The 20,414-nt window shown below is 34.8% G+C and overlaps 1 protein-coding gene across 1 annotated transcript in view; it reads left to right on the top strand.

Moving 5' to 3' along the window:
- The window catches only part of SYT14 (synaptotagmin 14), a 1,344,965-nt gene that overhangs the window by 676,057 nt on the left and 648,494 nt on the right, over positions 1 to 20,414 (top strand). Inside the window, exon 8 of the mRNA XM_044060278.1 lies at positions 4,265 to 4,536. Within this exon, the coding sequence (XP_043916213.1) occupies positions 4,265 to 4,536 (272 nt within the window). The remainder of the gene's footprint in view (positions 1 to 4,264; positions 4,537 to 20,414) is intronic.

Raw genomic sequence — 20,414 nt, 5'->3', positions numbered from 1 at the left:
CTCTTCTGGGGCCTTCTTTAAAGGATTAGATACAGCTTCCATCCTGGAGGCAGCTACCTGGTCCTCTGTTCATATCTTCACCAAGCACTACAAATTGAATGTTATTTCCAAGTCCAGAGTGGGGTTTGCCAGAGCTGTTCTCCATGGCTTTGTGGAAAATGTTTCTGCTCCTCCTCCTAATTCCTCCTCTGCATGAGCTTTGGCATTCTCCCTCATGTCATGAATACTGCAGCATATGAACAAAAGGACCTAGAATAGTTGTGTAAAATCTTGCCATAAGCATAGATGTTTTTCTCTTCTATATGCTGCAGTGTTGCCCCCCCCCCCGCCTTCCCCAGATGCTTGCCAGCTCCCTGGTTACATGTTTCTCATATTTATCAGGGTGGTACTTTGCGGTATTCAGTTCTGAGGTAGGTACGTGCTGAAGTCTGCTTTATACCTGACCTCTCTTTATGGCTGGCGTGCACTGAGTGATGTGCACCGTCGCACATACCTTGGAGTAGCATTTAGACTTTGGTATACTAGCCGGACGTACGAGTCAGCCGGAGGTGGACTTCCTCATGTTATGAATACTGCAGCATATAGAAAAGAAGGACATCAATGGTTATGGTAAGATTTTACACAACTAGTCTTTCAGTCCTGAAAGCCTGTAAGTGATTTTAAGATTTTAAAAAAAAATTGTTATATGTCTTTCCTGGTTCAGAGGCATTACTGTCTCTAATGCTTTTAAAAAGATTATTGATGAAAAAATGTACCTGTACACCGCAGCGTGTGGTGCATCAACTGCCAAAGAAATGTATTCCTCCGTCAATGAATGTTTTCAGCTTTTGACTGTTAAAAAAGAGTTTTAAACTAAATACTTTTGCCACCCTGATGCCACTGACTGTAAACAGCAAACTGTTATCTCATTGGTGTCAGGATGGGGGAAGTATGAGGAAAATGCATGGCCTTTAATGGCTGCAGTAGTACCTGAGCAGTTTTATTGTGTGGATGCACCTCGTGCTGTCCCCTAAGGTGATGTCACTGAGGAGTAGCCAAAATTTATTTGGGCAATGGTTTTAATAAAAAAAACTTACAAAACCTTTTATTAAAATACGGTTCAGGAACGTAGAAAGTGACAACAAGGAAAATACATTGTGGCACTTAACTCACTGGATTCTACAATCAGCTTAAAATTATAGGTTGGCTGATTTGTTTTCTTTGTTTATCAGCGGAGAGAACGTGTGGCCTTTTTTGTTAGCAGCAATGATTTCTGTTAGTCACTGTGGCTACTGGTCTACTTTGTAAGAGTAGTACTGGATTTACATGGGGTGGTGGATGCTGAGTGTGTTGTCCAATCAGCATTCACATTTTTGAACATTAGGTACTTCCTATTGTATAATTTTATGAAACATAAACTATAGCCATAGCTTCCATATATTACAAGTTACAAAACCTTAGCAGTAGCTGTTAAATAGTACTAAAACTCTTACATTTCATTGCATTCTACAATGTGTGAGACAAGCAATTATCATCTAAACGATATGGTCATACTTGTAATTTTACAGTCATTGTATGGTATGATAGAACAAAGTTGTCTTGTACCACAAGAGTATAGAGGCGCAGGACTTCCTTAAATCATTTGATTACTTTCACTTGTTATCATTACTAGTTATCATGTCTATTTGCAAGTGTTACCGTTTTCACATACCTACTTTGTTTTTGCCCTTGGCTATGGGTATGACTGAAAAGTGTTCCTGGACCAGCCTGTTAACAAATGCAAAATAAAATAAAATAAATAAATAAAAATAGCTGACATTTAAATTAAAAGTGGAAAAGACATTTTAGAAAGCCAGACAAGGTAGTCTAAATTACTAAAAAAATATTCAGCGTACAATTCTCTGTTGTATGCAGTTATGCTTTACTCTGATTTATTGTTCATAGGAAGTTACTAGATTATTGGCCGTGAGGCCCTTATAAGCTGAGCCAAGAGTTTAGCCAATGTTTAGACAAGTCAGCACCCAATGCCCCTGTCCAGCAGGGACACGGGTGGAATCCCAGGGATATATTTTCTGTTTCCCATCCAGTTATCCAGGTAGCACTTTAAAAGGGATATAGGATCAAGGGAAGTTTCTACAAAAGTACTGAGTAAGACTCTTCATAAGCAGTATTCTGCTATAACTACATCAGATTTTACTATTGTCTACCTTTCCTAACTAGTCCTATGGCTGTATAACCAATCTATACCCTGTTTTCTATTTACTAGTAAACTAGAGAAAAGATGCTGCCATGTTGGTTTGTCATAACCATACCATTGTGTGTTGTCATCTAGGTATTTTCTGTAAAGTAACTCATGATATCTCCATTATTTTTCGCAGGCTCAGCCTTCTACTGATAAAGACTAGATCAGCAGTCTGTTTCTTAATTTCCGGCACATTTATGAAGAAGGACAGCCATCATCTGAACATAATTGCACACACTAGCAGCCATGATTTATTAGGACTGTTGAAGTACCATAGAGTCAAGAACCATGTCTCTGTCCTTTGAGGAGAGTATCTCTACCTTTTACTTTCAGCAAATGCTAATACTGGTTAAAGGCTTTCTGTCAAATGCAGTCTACAGTGTTCTTAGCAAAACATGAGTGATTTACTACAATGACTGCACTACAGGTAAAACAAGCTGATTTGATACAAGATTAATACTGGGCTTGTATCAAGCATTATGCTAATCTGGCAGAAAAGCTGTAAAAGGAAATTGAAACATTGTCATCTTTTTTTTTTTTTTTTTTTTTTTTGCAAATACTGTCCAGTTATTTTTGTAAGGGTACATAGAGTTTGCTCAAATTAGACTACGAAGATTATAATCAAACCTGTGGCAATCAGTACACACATCTGTTCACAATGGTAACTAGGCTGGGGCAATTGGAGCAGCTGCAGTGAGAAAAAGCTGTTGGGGGCATAATCATCAGCTGCATTCTCAACTGTGTTTATGTGTGCTAGCAACTGTAGGAAGGTAGTAGTGACATTTGTAGTTAACAGCTTGACAGCTGCAACATGTAAGAGCGTTTCTTTTTGTTTTGCTAGTTTTTCACTTCATGTTGTAGAAGAACTTTTTTTTCCCTCAAGTTAAAATTGAGGACTTGAGGAGGAGGTGCCAGTCAGGGCAGGGGAGATACTCAGGGGTGCCAAAGGAGAGAGCTACAGCTCTGCATCTCACCATCCTACCCAACCTACTTGATAGCTAGTAAATCATTGGGGTGCTGTGCATTATAGATATATATATATATATATATATATATATATATATATATATGTATATGGGAGCACTACAAAATGCTGAAAGCCCAAAATACTGAAAACTTAAAAATACTGAATCTCATAATACTGAAAACACACAAGATACCAACACTCACTATATTCCAGCACAAGTACACGTGGTTAGTTTTGTAATGTTTTTTTTTCCCCAAACCTCCCGCTACTTATATATTCTAACTCTGAGATCACACTACAGGTGGGAAAAGGGAATATTCCCTTATCCCCGCTGTGTCGCGATCTACAACAACAACCTCCATTATTACTTGGTTTTTCGCGAAAGTGCATCGGAAAAATGGGATCACGAAATTATGGTTCGTTGAAACGTAATTTTGATGATTGAAATTAGACCAATATATATAACACCTGTACTCTGATATAACACACACACACACACACACACACACACATATATATATATATATATATATATATATATATATATATATATATATGTGCTAGCACAAAATAGGAAATTTTATTTTCCTTTTTTTGTGCAGTAATTACGTTGTCGGTGTTTCGATTGTCGACCATGTGGTGTCGGCTATGTGGGTGTCAGTGTTTTGCACTATATATATATACAGATAGCACGTATAACTTTTATAGTTTTTTAAATTCAGATCAATGACTTAAGTAGTTTAACAGTGAGTTTATGACAAGTTATTTACAAATACCAAGCATTCCAATAAACAGATGAATTCTCAAAATTGAGTTCTGCTAGACAGTATTGAAACTACGCACTTATTTTGTAAATACCTTCTTGTTAAAGTATTAGCATTGCTTTTTCCACTTGTAATGAATTTATGAATGACATTTGCTGCAGTTGAAATAACTGATGTGTATGTTGGAAAGCTGCCCAAAGCCTGTCATAGTTTACATAAAGTTTGCATTCTTGTTAATACTTTTTTCCTTGTTTGTGCTTTGGTTTATGCTGTGAGGATACATATATTTATATGTAATTTCTGTACCCACAGCTAACTGCATTCAGAGAATGAGAAGAACACCACCATTAGATGAACTTCAGCCTCCGCCTTATCAGGATGACAATGGGTCACCTCACCTGTCTTGCACACCTTCAGATCTTGGGGACAGTAAACGTGAGTTCTCTAATTGCAGCAATAGCCCTCGTTATTCCTACACTAAGTGCCCGAGCGAGGGAAGTATAGGCCATGAGACAGAGAGCTTCCACAACAAAGGCTATGAAGAGGATGTTCCTAGTGATAGTACCGCTGTTCTTAGTCCAGAGGTAGGAGATGGACACTGAATATTTTAAACAATCACTGTTGTTATGTCTGAAATGTAGTCACTTTAGAGTTTTAAACAAACACATGTTGCTTTCGGACTGAACTTCAAATAGACCTTATTTAAATAATCTAGTCACTTGGTATTGATGCTGCATATCAGGCTATTCGCATGTCACTATATGCTTTCAAATATGTTCATGTTTTACCATATGTTTTCAAACATGTATTTTATCTAATGTCCTGATCTTAACATAAACTTTGATTTAATGATGTATTTTATTTCTCTTTTTAGTAAGTAGTGAAAAGGTAAAAAGAGCAGTTTTTGTGTACTATCAGTTCTTCATCTATATCCAGTACATTCTGTAGTGTAGAATAAATAGAAAAATATTAGTTTTGATATTTGGTTGAAACAGGGTGTGGATCAGGCAGCTAAAGAAACGTGTGAAGAAATTGCTTGAAAAATTATAAGTATGATAATAGTATAGAAATTATTGTTAATGGAAATTGGCAAAAAGATGCGAATCATTAAGATGTTTTGGTACTGCTGGTTCTTTATGTAGAGCAGGTTTATTTTTATCAACTGAGAGATCAGATGTAGAAGAATACGAAAAAGGAAATTAACGACTTTCTTTGGGACAATAAGGACAAAGAGTGCAATGGTAAAAACTAATACTGACAAAGGAACAGGATGGTTTGGTACTTCCACATTTTGAAGTTTGCTATAAAGCTTCACAACTTTGAATAATATGATTCAAGATATGGAATATATGTTCATAATGAAACACATGATAAGCATAGTGCTCAGTGAGGTAACAAGGACCACTTATGAGCATTTGGGCAAATCTAAGAAAAACATATAATGTAATGTAATAGAAAGTAATATAATGTAATATAATATAATGAACATTATGTACCTTATATACATAGAAATATTAAGCAATAGAATAATACCAATAGTTATATATCCCTAAATGTGATCAAATACCTAGTCATACCTTACACCTCCTCACTCTCCCTTTTTCACTCATTTCCTTACTTCTGTCAATTTCTCTCCCCTGACTTTCTCTGTAACGATACCATAAGCCTGCTTTTCATTCATTTTGTATTGCAATTCCTGTTTGCATTATACTAACTTACCTTTAATTTTTCTATTAACCGACTAAAATGTCTCTAACTGTTAAAACATTGACATATAACTTGTATCTACTCTTAGCCAATGTTTTCATATTATGTCTAATTTGGTATAATTATTTAAACTGTATTTGTATTTTGTAATATTTTTTAATGTCTGTAAAACTATTATTCTTAAAATGTTTTGTAACACCTTGGAGCTTTTCTGCCCTGACCTTCACTGAAAATGGGTTTTTACCCATTTGGACTTTCCTAGTAATCAAATGTCAATCAATCAATCAATGAGCAAATAAATAAATAATAAGAAAATATAAAAGAGAATGTCCTGAGTGCTCAGAGAAGAAAGAACAAAGAACTGCAGCTTTGTGGGGAAGACGATAAAAGGAGATTAACTAATAAAATGGGAAGTAGCTAGATCATCTCACACATACAGGGCTAATATTAGAGTTCAAGGAAGATATGCAGAGGTCGGATAGTAATTTTGTTAAACCACATAATAGTAGATTTTTTTACCTGAGGTCAGAACACAAATGGAGGTCTGGAAAAGAATAATACTAAAGCATATAAGGCAGTATTATATTTGAAAAGACAATACAAGTATAAAGACAACCAAAATGCTGTCTTACATTAAATGCATTAATATTAATTGCTAAGATTGTTTTATTGCATTTTAATCAAAAAACAATAAACATATTTAAACTTAAAAAAGCATATTACAGATGATTAGTGGACGGAAATATGTCTTAATCCTAGATATGCAACTGAATTACGATAATTTAGAATTCTTGCATGGAAATGTTTGTAGAGAGATATTTGTACCCCTATGAGACTAGAAAAAAATATTTCCACAAGCAAGATGTATACGATGGAGATGTGATGGTTCAGAAGGAGGTTCTTGGGAACATATAGTTTAGGAATGTATGGAGTTGCTACAGTACAAAAAATATATGAATAATATGTTAAGTCTTATACCTGGATGAGAATTTAACCGCACTATAAAGATGTTTTTGTTGAGTTGATGTAAGATGTACTAAAGTGGTAAAAGTCTTACTATCTTTATTTCTGATAGTGGCTAAAATAGCCATAACTAGAAAATGGAAAATCAAAGACAAACCATTAAATAAGAACAGTGAAAATATGATTACAAAAATGAGAAATATTTATCTGAGAGCTCTGAGAGATCAGAAACAGAACTCCATAGTAAAATACAAATGGCAAGTTGGTATGCTATAATGGAAACTGAGTTTGAAGAGAAAGTTGACACTGAACAAAGTACTCAAGATGTATACCTGTTTTGTAAAATAGTCAGCAATAAAGGTGAGCTGTTATGATAAGTAAAATAGTAAAAATAAACTAATATGGTCACTAATTATTTCCTGATCTCAAATTGGGGTTATAAATAGTTAATTTGCCTATTTAATTGTTTTGGATATGAGCAATATTAAATCAAAGATGGACATATGACTGAAACAACTAGCTTTTGGTGCTATCTGATTATGTACGCTTAAGACTGGCAAGTTATAGATAATTGAATATGAGCAATGACTGTCTGACATGAGGCTGCTTTATTAATATTTTATAAACATATAATTTTAACAGGTTGCATCAGCAATCGGTACAAAAATATCAAGCTAACCATGCTTGATGATTGCATGATGTATTATACTGAAAACTTTTATAATAAAGTATTTGCAATGAAAATACAAAAAATATTTTACCATCTTCGAAAACAATGGTGATAAGTATGAATGCATAGAACATTTTAACAATTTGGTAATCATTCTGGATATTTCTTTCTCACACACACACACACACATATATATATATATATATATATATATAAAAAAAAAAAAAATATATATATATATATATATATATATATATATATATATATATATATATACATGTACTGACACTAAGATCACTGTACCTCATGCAAGAGGGTGTACTTCAGGATACCAGAGCGTATACTCTCTAATTACACTTATATTTCCACTGTTTTTTAGGGACATAAAGGTACTAATAAGATAACATCCTGTCATCCTGCAAAAGTATGTCAGCTATTGTAGAACTTCATCAAAGACAGCACATCTTGTTCGTAACCAGGGATTCATAGTCTAAAGCACAGGAACTGAATTCCTCCAGTGGGTAAATAAGAGGTAGCAGATGCTGCATTCTGAAGTGTAGTATAATGACAGTGTGTGAGTGATGCAAATTGCACTGTCATCAATGATGACATATTGATGTCAGTGGTAGAAAACTTCTGGTTTGGCAATCAGGTCAGATAGAAAAAAAATCATGTTTAGTGTGTGTGTGTCTGTGTCTGTGTATGTGAGAGAAGAAGAGAAATTCAAAAGTCCTATAACCTTATTAAAACAACCATGATCTTTGAGGGGTTCCTATTACGTGATCAAAGTTTTGAAACTTCGAACACGACAATATCGAACTTGCCTGTTCGAAATTTCAAAACTTCGAACATGGTAAAAAAAAAAAAAAAAAAAAAGATGCAACAGTAAACTAACTGTTGCAATCAGGGGGCAAGCCCCCCTGCACCCCCCATACCCTCTGCTCTTTAAATATACCAACTCCGACATTGCACTACAGTACAGTAAAGGGAAATATATATAGTACGGTCTCAGAGTTGGTATATTTAAAGAGCAGGGGGGTGTTGAGGGCACAGTCCCCCATGTGGGGGGTCCAGGGGGGGCTTGCCCCCCCACTTGCAACAGTTAGTTTACTGTTGTATCCTTTATTTATTTATTTTTTTTTATGTATTCGAACTTCAGCAAGTTCGACTATATGGTTTTGACCATATAGGGTTCGAACTTGTTGAAGTTCGATAACGTAATAGGAACCCATCTTTGAGAAACTGCCTGCTAAACCTGTGGATGACTGTCAATAGCACTGTCATAATTCATACCTCACAACCTCTTTGAGCAATAAATCTGGACAAAGCCATAAATAAAAGTGGGACAAAGGAACAAAATATGGAAAATTTTTAAACATTGCTCTTACAAATTTTCCGAAGGGTATGAACTCTGAAACTCAAATATCTGTCATTATTTTCTAAATTCCATCTTTAAAGATTTGCCACTAATTTGCCAGAAAACCACACATTTGTGAAAAATGGACCAAAGATATGAGTCAAAAATCTGGACATTCTGCGAAAATCTGTACAGTTGAGAGGTATGTGTCATATTCATGTGCAACACTTTGATGATTCTATAGTAACCATACAGGAAAGGGAGTTGCCAGGAGAATGCTAGGGCAGACTTTCAGGCACCAAACATTGTTTCCTAGTGTGTAAATAAAAGCTGATACACTTGTGAGAAAATTCTAGACAGTAAGCAAAGCCTGCGAATGGGCAATTGTAATCAATGTTCTACCCAGTAAACAAAAATAAATAAATAAATACACTTAAATAAATTCACAGTATTGCATCTGGCTTAAGACCACTGAGGGAAGATTGTAATGCATAAGTACTACTTTTTCCAAGTGTGAAAATACATTTTGCTGTATTTGGGTGGAAGAATTGCTTCCTGTTGCTGTGGAAAACCCTACATGGGGAATATCCAAATGGTACTGAAATTACCTGAAGAACAGTGAATGGGAAACTGTAAAACAGCAAACTTTCCAATTTCTTTATACAAAAATGTATATTGTCATGAGTGGGGGGATGTTTCCCCTTTGTTATAGAAAATTCCAGATAAGAAAAACATTCAGACAGTACAGAAATTGCTTTTAGAACACCCATTTTAAACTGTACTACATCAAACATTGATGTTTCTTAGTCATGAAGTATATGCTTTGTGTGAAATTTCTTTATTAGTAAAGAAAATTCTAGACAAGAAAAAATATCTAAACAGTACTAAAATTGTCTGAGTAATACCAAGAGCACAATCTAACATGTCAAAGTTTACTGTTGTCCAGTGGAGAAATAAATACATTTTTGTATGTGAGGATGGCAGAATTTCCTTCCTTAGAGAAAATTCCACACTGCACTACATCTAGTTTTCCCAGTAGTAGACAGATTGTGATTTGCATTGATTTCCATACAATGATGTATCAGATGCCTCTTAGTAATGGCAATAACATGAGCATGAACTGGGACTGGCCTGTTAAACATAATCCAGAAAATTGCTAGTAGAGTCCATCAAAGACAATTTAATCAAAAAAAAAAAGTTTAGCACTTTCGTCCACATATCACAAAGACTTCATCAGAACATTTAGTTAGCAAACATAGTAGATTTACATTCATTATTTTCATAGTCACAAGACCCAACCAGACCAATAAAATTTACTCTAATTCCATTTATATTACCTTAAAAGGATACACTATAACTCAAAACTACTGAATTAATTAATCACAATTTTTCAAAGAAATACACCATAAAACCATTATTAAAAAAAGTTAAATATCAAACCTAATCAGTATGAAAGTATAGAGACTAAAAAAATAACACTGCAAGAATTTATATTATGCAATTTTTCAATTTCAAAGCACTTGCTATAGACAGATTTTCATGTAGCTCTGGTCTGTGGCCTGCCACAATTAGGAATTGCCATCTAAACTCTTTTAATGTCATTTTTTTCTTTCCATAGTCCCCCCCGGGTCAATCTTAATAGAATCCAAAACAAAAAACTTAAAAATCTAATCACCACATTCTTATATGCATTTACTTAACACATTAAATAGATTTTTTATTTTGATATTGTAAATATGGTCATGAATCCATTCTTTGAGCATCCTTTCAGTTTTCCCAGTATAAAAAGACAAACACTTTTGGCATAAAGCCACATAGATAACCCTACTTGAATTCCAGTTATAGTAACACTTACTGAGAAGAACCCAAAATATGCCAAGTTAATGTCAGATCCCTCATAAAAAATTACATTGGTTGCAGAAACCACAACAATAAGTACCTATTTTTGCTCTATAATTTTTTTCAGTATGGGGCATTGATTTTAAAAGATTTTTAAAACTTCTGTATTTTCTGAAAACTACCTTGGGTTTATCTCCCAGGTCCTCATATACATCTTCACCAGCCCAGAATATATTCCAATTTATTTCCAGAGTATTCCGTATACCATCAGCATCTTGATTAAATGCCATGACCATTGCCCTACAGAATTCACACTTTAAATTTATTATTTTGACCAATATGTATATTTTCTTTTCCTAAAATTAGGCTGTAATATTCCCCTTTCCATTTTGTAAGAACTTCTCTTAAAAAGTAACTCATTATACCCTTAGGATATCCCATCTTACAGAACACATCACTAAGCTTTTGTATTTCAACTAAAAATACATTTGCATCAAAAATCATTCTAGCCAAACAGACCATTTGACCCTTGACTAATGCCCTTTTTTGAAAAAAGGGATGACAACTGGTAAAATATAATAGGAAATCAGAATATGTGGTCTTCCTATAGATGTTAGAAGGTAACATTTTTTACAAGTAAGCTACAGCACCAAAAATGCTGAAAAAAATAAACTGTTGAAACAAACACCGGACCATGGAAATGCCTCAATGAAACACCAAATTGCAGTAAACATGTAATAGAAACACTGCAAGCCATAAGATTTTTCTTCCAGGTAGGACCACAGATTTATTAACACAAAAGATTAGCACTTTCATCTCTTCACCATGAAGAAACTTCATCAGATGAACTCACACAGCACAACTTCCTTTTTATACAAGGCAGTAACAGGAAGTAGAAAATTAAACAAAATACCCCCTAAAAAAATATCTTGTTCAACATAGGTAAATCAAGAATAGTAGGTCACGTTTACATAGCCTTAAAAGCAAAAAAATAATAAAATAGAGAACCTTATAATACTTTCATGGTATAAAAATATACATCACCTATATTTATATATATAAAATACATCCAAAACAAATGAATACATAAACAAATGCTATATATAAAAATGTATCTATATATCTATATATATATATATATATATATATATATATATATATATATATATATATATAAAGAAAACAAGTCCGCCCCCTAAAAAAATCATCTCACCAAAGATTTAAGTTTTAAAACACTGATTAAAGAAGCCTGCTCATTTAAACCTGGTCAATGTATCACATTAAGCCTAAGTTGCCACACCATCTCTCTTTTTTTCGAGTCACAGAGACCTTGCCCCACCTCTGTCACTAAGTGTAAGGGCTTCTAATACAAAATATTTAAAATATGATTCTCAAATTCAATGCAGTGTTTAGACAGAGCACTTGTGTCCTTAATTTTAATATTCTTCAAGTGCTCATAAATATGGGTCCTAAATTTTCTTTCTGTTTTCTCAATATAAAAACATGTGCAAGACATACATAAAGCACAGTACACCACTTTCTCTGTATCACACCAAAACTTACCAGTTGGTTTAAATTCATAACCATTAATTGCAATTTCACCCATCTTCAAAATGTGCACACAATAGGAACAAAATACACATTTCTTCATCTGTCCATCTACAATGGACCCAATATTTTTCTCAAACAAATCCTTTAAATTATTACCCCTTTGGTAAATAATAACTGTTCCATCACTAATTTACCACAAATCTCCCTGTCATATTTCAGCACCTGCCAGTTCTTCATTAAGACATCATTTATTTCCTACTTGAGCTATTAAATGTAGAAATGAAGGCACTTTTATATTTATTTATATCACTATTACAGTCACTGCCCCCATTCCATGATATAGGATTATCAGATCGAATATCTCTAATCATGGACCCAGTATTCAGGGTACCTTGGGGTCCTGTGTCACCCACCCGGGAAACAACATTACCCAGAATGGGTTTATAGAATCCCCTTTCCTTTTTATTCACAACTTCAAGCATAAGCTCATTAACCACCCTGGAGGGGTGTAACCATTCCTCAAAAACGTACCCTTCAATACATCACATCCAGCCAGAAATAAATCAAATGTTGACACCATTCTGGCTGCATGTACAAATTGTCCCTTTAGGACAGCCCACTTCTGTTTAAATGAGTGGGCAATGGAAAAGTGAAGAAAACTGTTTGAGTAGGTTTCTTTCCTAAATATTGAAGAAATAAACCTACCATTAACCTGATCCTTACAAAGCAAAACATCCCAAAATGAGATCCTCTCCTCATTCACACAGTGGGTGAACCTCAGAAAATTCATTGTCCCATTAATATATTCTAAAAATAATTCATCTTTTGGGCCTTCCCATAAAAGAAATAAATCATCCAAAAATATTGTGTATAGTCGACAGTACCAAAAAAACCTAGAATCAAACAAGTATAGCTTCTCTCATTGAAGCATTAGAATATTAGCATACATTCCCCTACATGATGAACCCATTGCAACACCCTCCTTTTGTAGAAACAATTCCTTCTCAAAAAGGATAAAATTATTCATCAAAACCATTTCCAACAGGTATTCATACAAATGAATCTCTGATTGTGGGATCCCTTTAGCAAGCAGGTAGTCACAAAACCACTCCACCCCAAGTCTATGTGGGATGACCAAATATAAATCCTTTATGTCGACCATTATAAAAATGTATTCATCCTTATATGCCAAATGATCCAATTTATCTAAAAATGCCTATGAGTCCTTAAATGTGAAGGGCTCTGCCACCACATAACCTTTCAACTTAATAACAAGAAATTTCACCAATGGATGTGTGGTAGAACCTCTAGCATCCACTAGTAGATGCATGGGGGGGAGGGGGGGTTGTTCAATACTTGTATACAATTTGGGAAGCCCAAAAATAGTAGGGGTAATGGAGGAATGAACGGATAAATAGTTAAGTTCATTCAGTGAAATACTGCCTTCAATAAAGAGATCATTCAACATACCCTAATTAATCTATAAGCCCCATTCAACTGATTCAGTGAAATGGGCTCATAAGTTGTGCCATTAAGAATCACCCTCATTTTTGTAACATAATCACAGCTATCCATTATTACAAGCCCTCCCCCTTTATCGGGCTTCATAATTATGATGGACTTATTACATCTCAGACTTTTTAAACTCATACTTTCAAACTGGTTAACATTACTAAATGCTGGTAAATTATACACATGAATATTCCGTATGTCAGTCTCACATAATTTTTCAAACAGTTCCAGTGAGGGATGTAATGGGGGACTAAAAGTGCTAGGAATTGCTAAAGGATTAGTAACACCGTACACATTATGAAACATAATTTCAAAATTAAGTTTCCTAACATATTGTTTCAAATTGATTAAAATATTAGCCACATCCATTTACGTACTTGGAATAAAGGTGAAACCTTTTGCAAACAAATCACAGCAGCTTCTATCAACAGAAACTGAAAGAAAAATTAAACACTTTAAAATTATGGTCACTATTGTAACAAATTGAAACAGGTCATAAAACAACATTATTAGTTTGATTGTCCATTACAGTGTCACAACCATTCATGTCCTTTTCAGATATCCCCAACCCCTCCTGTTGTTCAAACCACCCCTCCTGTATGGTCTCGGTGGTTGTTGGAACTCCGCCTGCTGAGCAAATTGGTTCTAACCTCTTTGCTGATTTCTCAGCCACTCTGAGCACCTCACTGGGGGAAAATTCATCTGTCCCTAAAAAATCTTCACCATCCACATTCACATCAGTTATTACTGTATTGTCCCCACCAAATACACTTTGTTCCAGTGGCTGTAATTGTTGCCCAATAAAATGTTTTTCCCCCCACTGTTGAGATCATCATGGGGGTGGGGGATACACAGTATTGTCACTATGTGCCTTTTTTGTTTGTTTTTGTGTGTGTGTGTGTGTGTGTGTGTGTGTGTGTGTGTGTGTGTATATATATATGTGTGTGTGTGTGTGTGTGTGTGTGTGTGTGTGTGTGTGTGTGTATGTGTGTGTGTGTGAGTATGGATATGAATATATTTGTGTGACTGTGTCTATATATTTTTTTCAAACCACCCATCTCATATACAGATGTTCCCACCAGCTGCAGTTACTTTATTGACTGGGTAATCTCAGCTACTGAATTGCAATTAAATGAATGAAAGAATCCAGAAATGTTGCCCCCTGATAACATAGCTCAGCTTACTGTTTTCAAAATCAGAGTGCAAAATTATCTCTCAAGTTCTTGCAGCAAATTTGTCAATATTTAGTGACCACAGTCCTCAGTGATTTGTCAAAATAACACAGATGTTATGAGGAACAGACCAGAAATATGAGGCAAAATCAGGGACATGCGAGAAGTATGGTTGAGAGCTATTTGCATGTGTGAGAAGGGTTATGCTCCCACTGTCTACCAGCCCTTCCTTTTTCCACCCTCCAACTTAATGACTGTTATTGTCCTTTTCCTGTTACACAAACACACACACACACACACACACCCACACCACACACGCATGCACATACACACACACCAGACTTTCATCCAGTGACAGCTATCTCATAACTCTGAGTTTCTTAGCTCAAGAATTAGAGACAGAGGCATGCATTTCCTGGAGGATATGAAGCATGAAACTCAACTGTCTTCTAACATTTAGTGACTGCATTCCTTAACAATTTGCCAGAAAATTACTCATTTTATGACAGACACCAAAAATATAAAGCAAAATCAGGGACTTATATGAAATCCAATATATTTTAGATGTTGTCATGTAGCTACCTTCCTACCTCTCTCACACACACAGATGTTCATTCCTCACACTGAGACTGTCATCCAATCCAGTGACATCTATATCTCTAAGACAGACAGACACAAACACACATTTCTTCTCTCTCTCTTTCTCTCTCATTCACGCTACATACACACAGTTTCAACAGCCAGACTGTTGTTGTGGAGAAATCTTGCTGTTAAATCTAGCTAGAGTAAGGTCTCTAGAGAACTTCTTCCTTTTCTCCATTGTTGGTCAGCTGTTTTGGACTTACCTGAAGTAGTCTCCAGGGAGTGTTTGTTAGAAATGTGAAACAAAGATCCCAAGGTGGATACTTATCAAAGATCTGAGCAGACCTTGTTGGAGGCACTTTGATACTCTCCCCTGCTGCATCCAGATGATGGGATTTGCATACAAGATTGGAAAACAGAGGTGTGATTGGCTGCAGGTATGTACATCATTTAATTGGAACCAGGAGAACATAGGCTGATGTCATGGCTATACAGAATGCAGCCCAATGAAAGGAAATATCTTATGTTAAGAAATGCAAAATATAATTGCACAAACACGTAATAAATGATTAATAAAAACAATAATTTAAGGAAGAAAAGGTACTTGAAGAATGGCTGTTATCTGTGGATGCATGAGGCACACAGGAACAGCATAGGGGACAGGGTTGTTTCACCTTATGACTTTAAAAAAAATGAATGTAACTATACTATTTGTAGAACTTAATCTCACATTAAGGTACAAATGAAGTGCGTAAAGCATTACTGTAACAAGATGTTGGGACTGAGCATATTCATTTCAGGAGTTAAGGGAACTCTTTTGTGCTGATGAGTATTCTCTTCCATGCTAGACAGCAACTCAGATTTCCTGTTGAGTTTGCTTGAGTAGGAAGCAAAGAGTTAAGGAGAAAATACCATCTGCTTTGCATACAGTCTTTATGACTTGCATTTGTAAGGACTGAATATAGTCCTTTTTTGTACAAATTTGTAAAATTAGTATTCAAAGAATGTTTGTTGATATCTGTATTTTTCTCTACTCATGCTGGGTATGCCTGAAATTCATCCATTATGATCAGTGCATACCCTAGTTATGAAACATAAATAAATAAGCAAAAAAAGTAAAATGGCAGTCTTAGTTGCAGTGTATACCATGGAATGCAATTAAAAAATCTGGACAATTTTTTTAAGAACTCTAGAGAATGGTTAAGATTTTACCTCCTATTCACAAGTACAACATACAGACTTGTATGTTAATTCTCTGTTACAGTTTGCCATGCTGCATTTTATTTGTTTTTGTAAGGGGTTAGTATGTTATTTCTATTTATGGTGAGGAATGCACTACATACCCAAAACATATCTGTTCTGAACTGTCATTACAACAATATGTAGAGGTCAGAGATCTTTCTCCACTAAACTGGTCTTTTCTGTCACTAGAAAGATACCACCGCAAAAAAAAAAAAAACAGTGTACTGCCAAAGCTAAATATCCTAGTGAACTGCAACGATAAGTTACATTTAAGTACATAAGGATAGAATGGAAATCTTAGCTATATTTTGCACCTGAGAGTACAAGTATTATTCTATGAAAGCTTTGCTAAGAACTGTCAAAGGGTTTTCTACATTTCGCACCAAGTACAAGCTTGCATTGTCATTTCGCTATTAGGGTCTGCAAAGCTGCATAATAATCACTTTCTTCAGTTTACGGGTATTTCACTTCTGCTCAAGATGGGAATGTCATACATATGCATTGCATATCTGTACTGTAATGACTTTCCATCAGAAATTAAAGTCATACATATTTACCCTTAAAAGTGACATTGTTATTCTGCAGCATGATTGCTGCACCAAAATTCTGTGTTCTTTGAGGGGTCTAATGGTCCAGGCAACGTCAGTGACAAACCACTTTTAAGCCATCCTGAGGAGACCCTGAATGTATTGCTGAGAACTGTCAGGGAGTGATTGAGATACTGTGTCCTCCATATAAATACTGAAGTCTGATAAGTTGTTGATCAGTTTCCACAATGGGTGAGTATTTCATTTATTTTTAAAGTTAAGAATGCGGTGCTTTTCAGCCCATATTTGAATGAATTTGATATTGCTTTAAAACATGAAATATATGCTTATTCACAATGTGACCATTTATGTCACTGAAGCAATGCTATCACCAAATCACTGTCCTGAAAAATGCAGCATGGTCCTGCCAACTTCAATATTCAGCTGGTTGTAAACTATTAAAGGTAGAATATAAATATTTGGGGTGGTTAATTTTTTACCTATTTTTTAGTAAAATTTCCATTTCAACACAGTAAAATATCCATTAACATGGTTATACATGTGTAGTTCTTGAAAATTAGTACAATATAAGTAAAATCTCAACCCACCCTACAACTCTAAAAGCTAAACTTTATTGCACTGACCCTGCATTCTCCATCTTAGCACCTAATCTGTGGGGCTCCATTCTTCTCTCAATCAGAAATGTCCAGAAGTACTTGGACTTCAGACAGCAGCTCAAACAATATCTCTTCACCCAAATAAAGTGCAGCTGCACTTACATTGGTCACATTACATGAACCCTGCAGCTCTCTCTCACACCCCTTTATCCCTGTTTCATCCTTCCTTATCTCATCTTGTCATCCTCTCACTTACTGCATGACATTCATCCTACCTCTCTCTTCTCTTCACATCCCTCACACCTCCTCTCTTTTCTACAACCCTTCCCTTTGCATGCCACTCTTAACCATTTCTCTGTCCTCTCCCCATGGTATCCTTTCCTGCAATTATTCACACTCACCTTTTCTAATGTCTTCATATCTATCTATATATAATGTTATGCTGCTATCCCTGTAGCAAAAGCCATATCATTCATTATAGCTACATCTTATCGAAAAAGCTCTGCTAAGCAAGATTCTATTTTTCTATCCATGTCTTGACATTGTAAATTTCTTCTTGAACTAAGTGCTGTAACATGTTCTTGCAACTGTAAATATGTTTTGTTCATTTCTTATGTGATCCTATTCACTTGGGCTGTGCCTGCAAATGGTCTAATGAGATAATTGCACTACTACTATAAGCAAATATAAATAAAATAAATAAAAATAAAATTGGGGGCAAAGGGGAGAAAAAAAATCACATAAGGATCACAGACTAGGAAAGGGAATTGATTCACTAGGAACATTAGAACAGGAAAAGGGGGATAAGGAGTAATCACCAATAATATTTAGTAATCAGCAATAATATTCACCAATAATATTCAGTAATGTGGCATTTCTCTGGATTGTGCATCTCGTGCCCACATTTCTATAAAGGTGTGTGCACCAGTCGTCTTCTAGAAATGCAGGTATTGAATAGGCTCTTCAGTACTGGAGTATTGGTCTGTTAGTAGACATTGTGAATATTAGCAACATTGTCTTATTTTTAAGGAAAAATAATCAACATCATCATAAAATCTTTATAGAAAATGTCAACTTTAAGGGTAAATGTTTATTATTTCAATGTCTGAGGTATTGAATTGGCATGCCTACTTTCTGTCATATTACAGTCTCTATAATATAATTTCTCCTGAATCACCAGTTCTTAACTTGAGGTCAAGTCCACCAAAAATCGGTAATGTCAGCATCCTGCCTTTGACAGGGCCAGCAGGCATTATATCCCAAATACACCATTATATTAATACCTATTAGGGATGTAATGAATACTTGTTATAATATTGTACTGAATTGGCATGTCTCTTAAAATAATTGTTTGGTTGAAGAGTCACAAACAGTTACTTCCATTTTACTTAACAACCTTCTAAGACTAGAGGTTTCCAAGTGTTCAAACCTAAAGTCAGATTGTCATGTTATTGGACTATCACTGCTGCTTCCTTGAGAGCCTTTAACTTAATCTCCTGAAGTGAGAAAAAATTCATATTTGCTATTTTGTCTGAATTTAAAAACGATGATAAAATTTCAAAGAAAAAAGATAATTTTTGTCAGAAATTGTGAGAGCATTTGAATAGCTGTTCTATAGAGCTCTGCTTCTTCTTTTAGTAACTGATGCTATTGCTATGTCATCATACTAGGTGAAATGAAGAAATGCTGTTTAAGCCTAACTTGGTCCATGGAACTGGAATGTTATAATCTAAATACATATATCCTACATATATGAATTTAAATGCTAGTGAGAAAAGATTCTGTGGAACACAGAACTATATGTGGTACTCAACTGGCCTCCTATGTCCCTTGTGTAAGACTTGCCTTATTTTGCTAAAGTTTTAATTATCAGAATATTGTATCTCTATTAAATGTTTCACAACAAGTTTAAATAAGTATATATGAAAATATCCAGAAGGCCCATTCCCTGTTTCCTGATAGGCTTTACTACAGTGCTTTGTGGAATCTGAAGGACACCCCACCAATAACATTTCAGAAAGATTCTTTCTAGATTCAGAAGCCAAATAATTGATGTTATTTTTACCAAGTGTTGCATGAAGATTGATATTTGGGCAGTAAATAGGTTTTCATGTCATTCACCACTCCTAACAATGAAAAATGTAGCCATTTATAGTCATGGATAACCCCTTTTTATTTTCTTTAATATCACTTGCTCTTTTAAACTCTGTGTTCTTTCTGTATGTCTAAAAAAGTTTATCCTCAAGAATTTTAATTCAGACTTAGAAATCTGCTCCTTAATAAAATTGAAGACTACCATTCTTTTTTGGTTGTTCTAAATTATTTTTGTACCTGACCATTTGCTTAGCTCTTTCAAATTTCATATTTCATATATATTTACTGTAATTAAAATTGCTAATAATCACCATTATATCATCTGCATAGAACATAACAGAAAAAAAAATATTATTAACTTTTATACTGGCAATCTGGCTTGATAAATTATGTATAAGGGGGTTATATAGATAATAAACAGCACTGAAGATAGAAGGAATACCTGTTTAACCTCATATATGTTGTTAATTAATGTGAGTTAATCATTGTCATTGCAAACCTAGTGTTTCCATATAATGTACTGTTAAGGGATATTATAATGCTTCATTGCCAGAGGCATTGAATCTCTGCTAAGCAAGTCAAACCATTTTGTTGTGTCTATACTAACTAATGAACTTTCTTCACTGTTA

This window comes from Protopterus annectens, chromosome 1.part0 (assembly GCF_019279795.1).
Source record: "Protopterus annectens isolate FY-2018-M chromosome 1.part0, PAN1.0, whole genome shotgun sequence".
Taxonomy (NCBI): domain Eukaryota; kingdom Metazoa; phylum Chordata; order Ceratodontiformes; family Protopteridae; genus Protopterus; species Protopterus annectens.
Note: the sequence above shows the minus strand (reverse complement) of the source record. Positions and strands in the feature narration are given on the sequence as shown.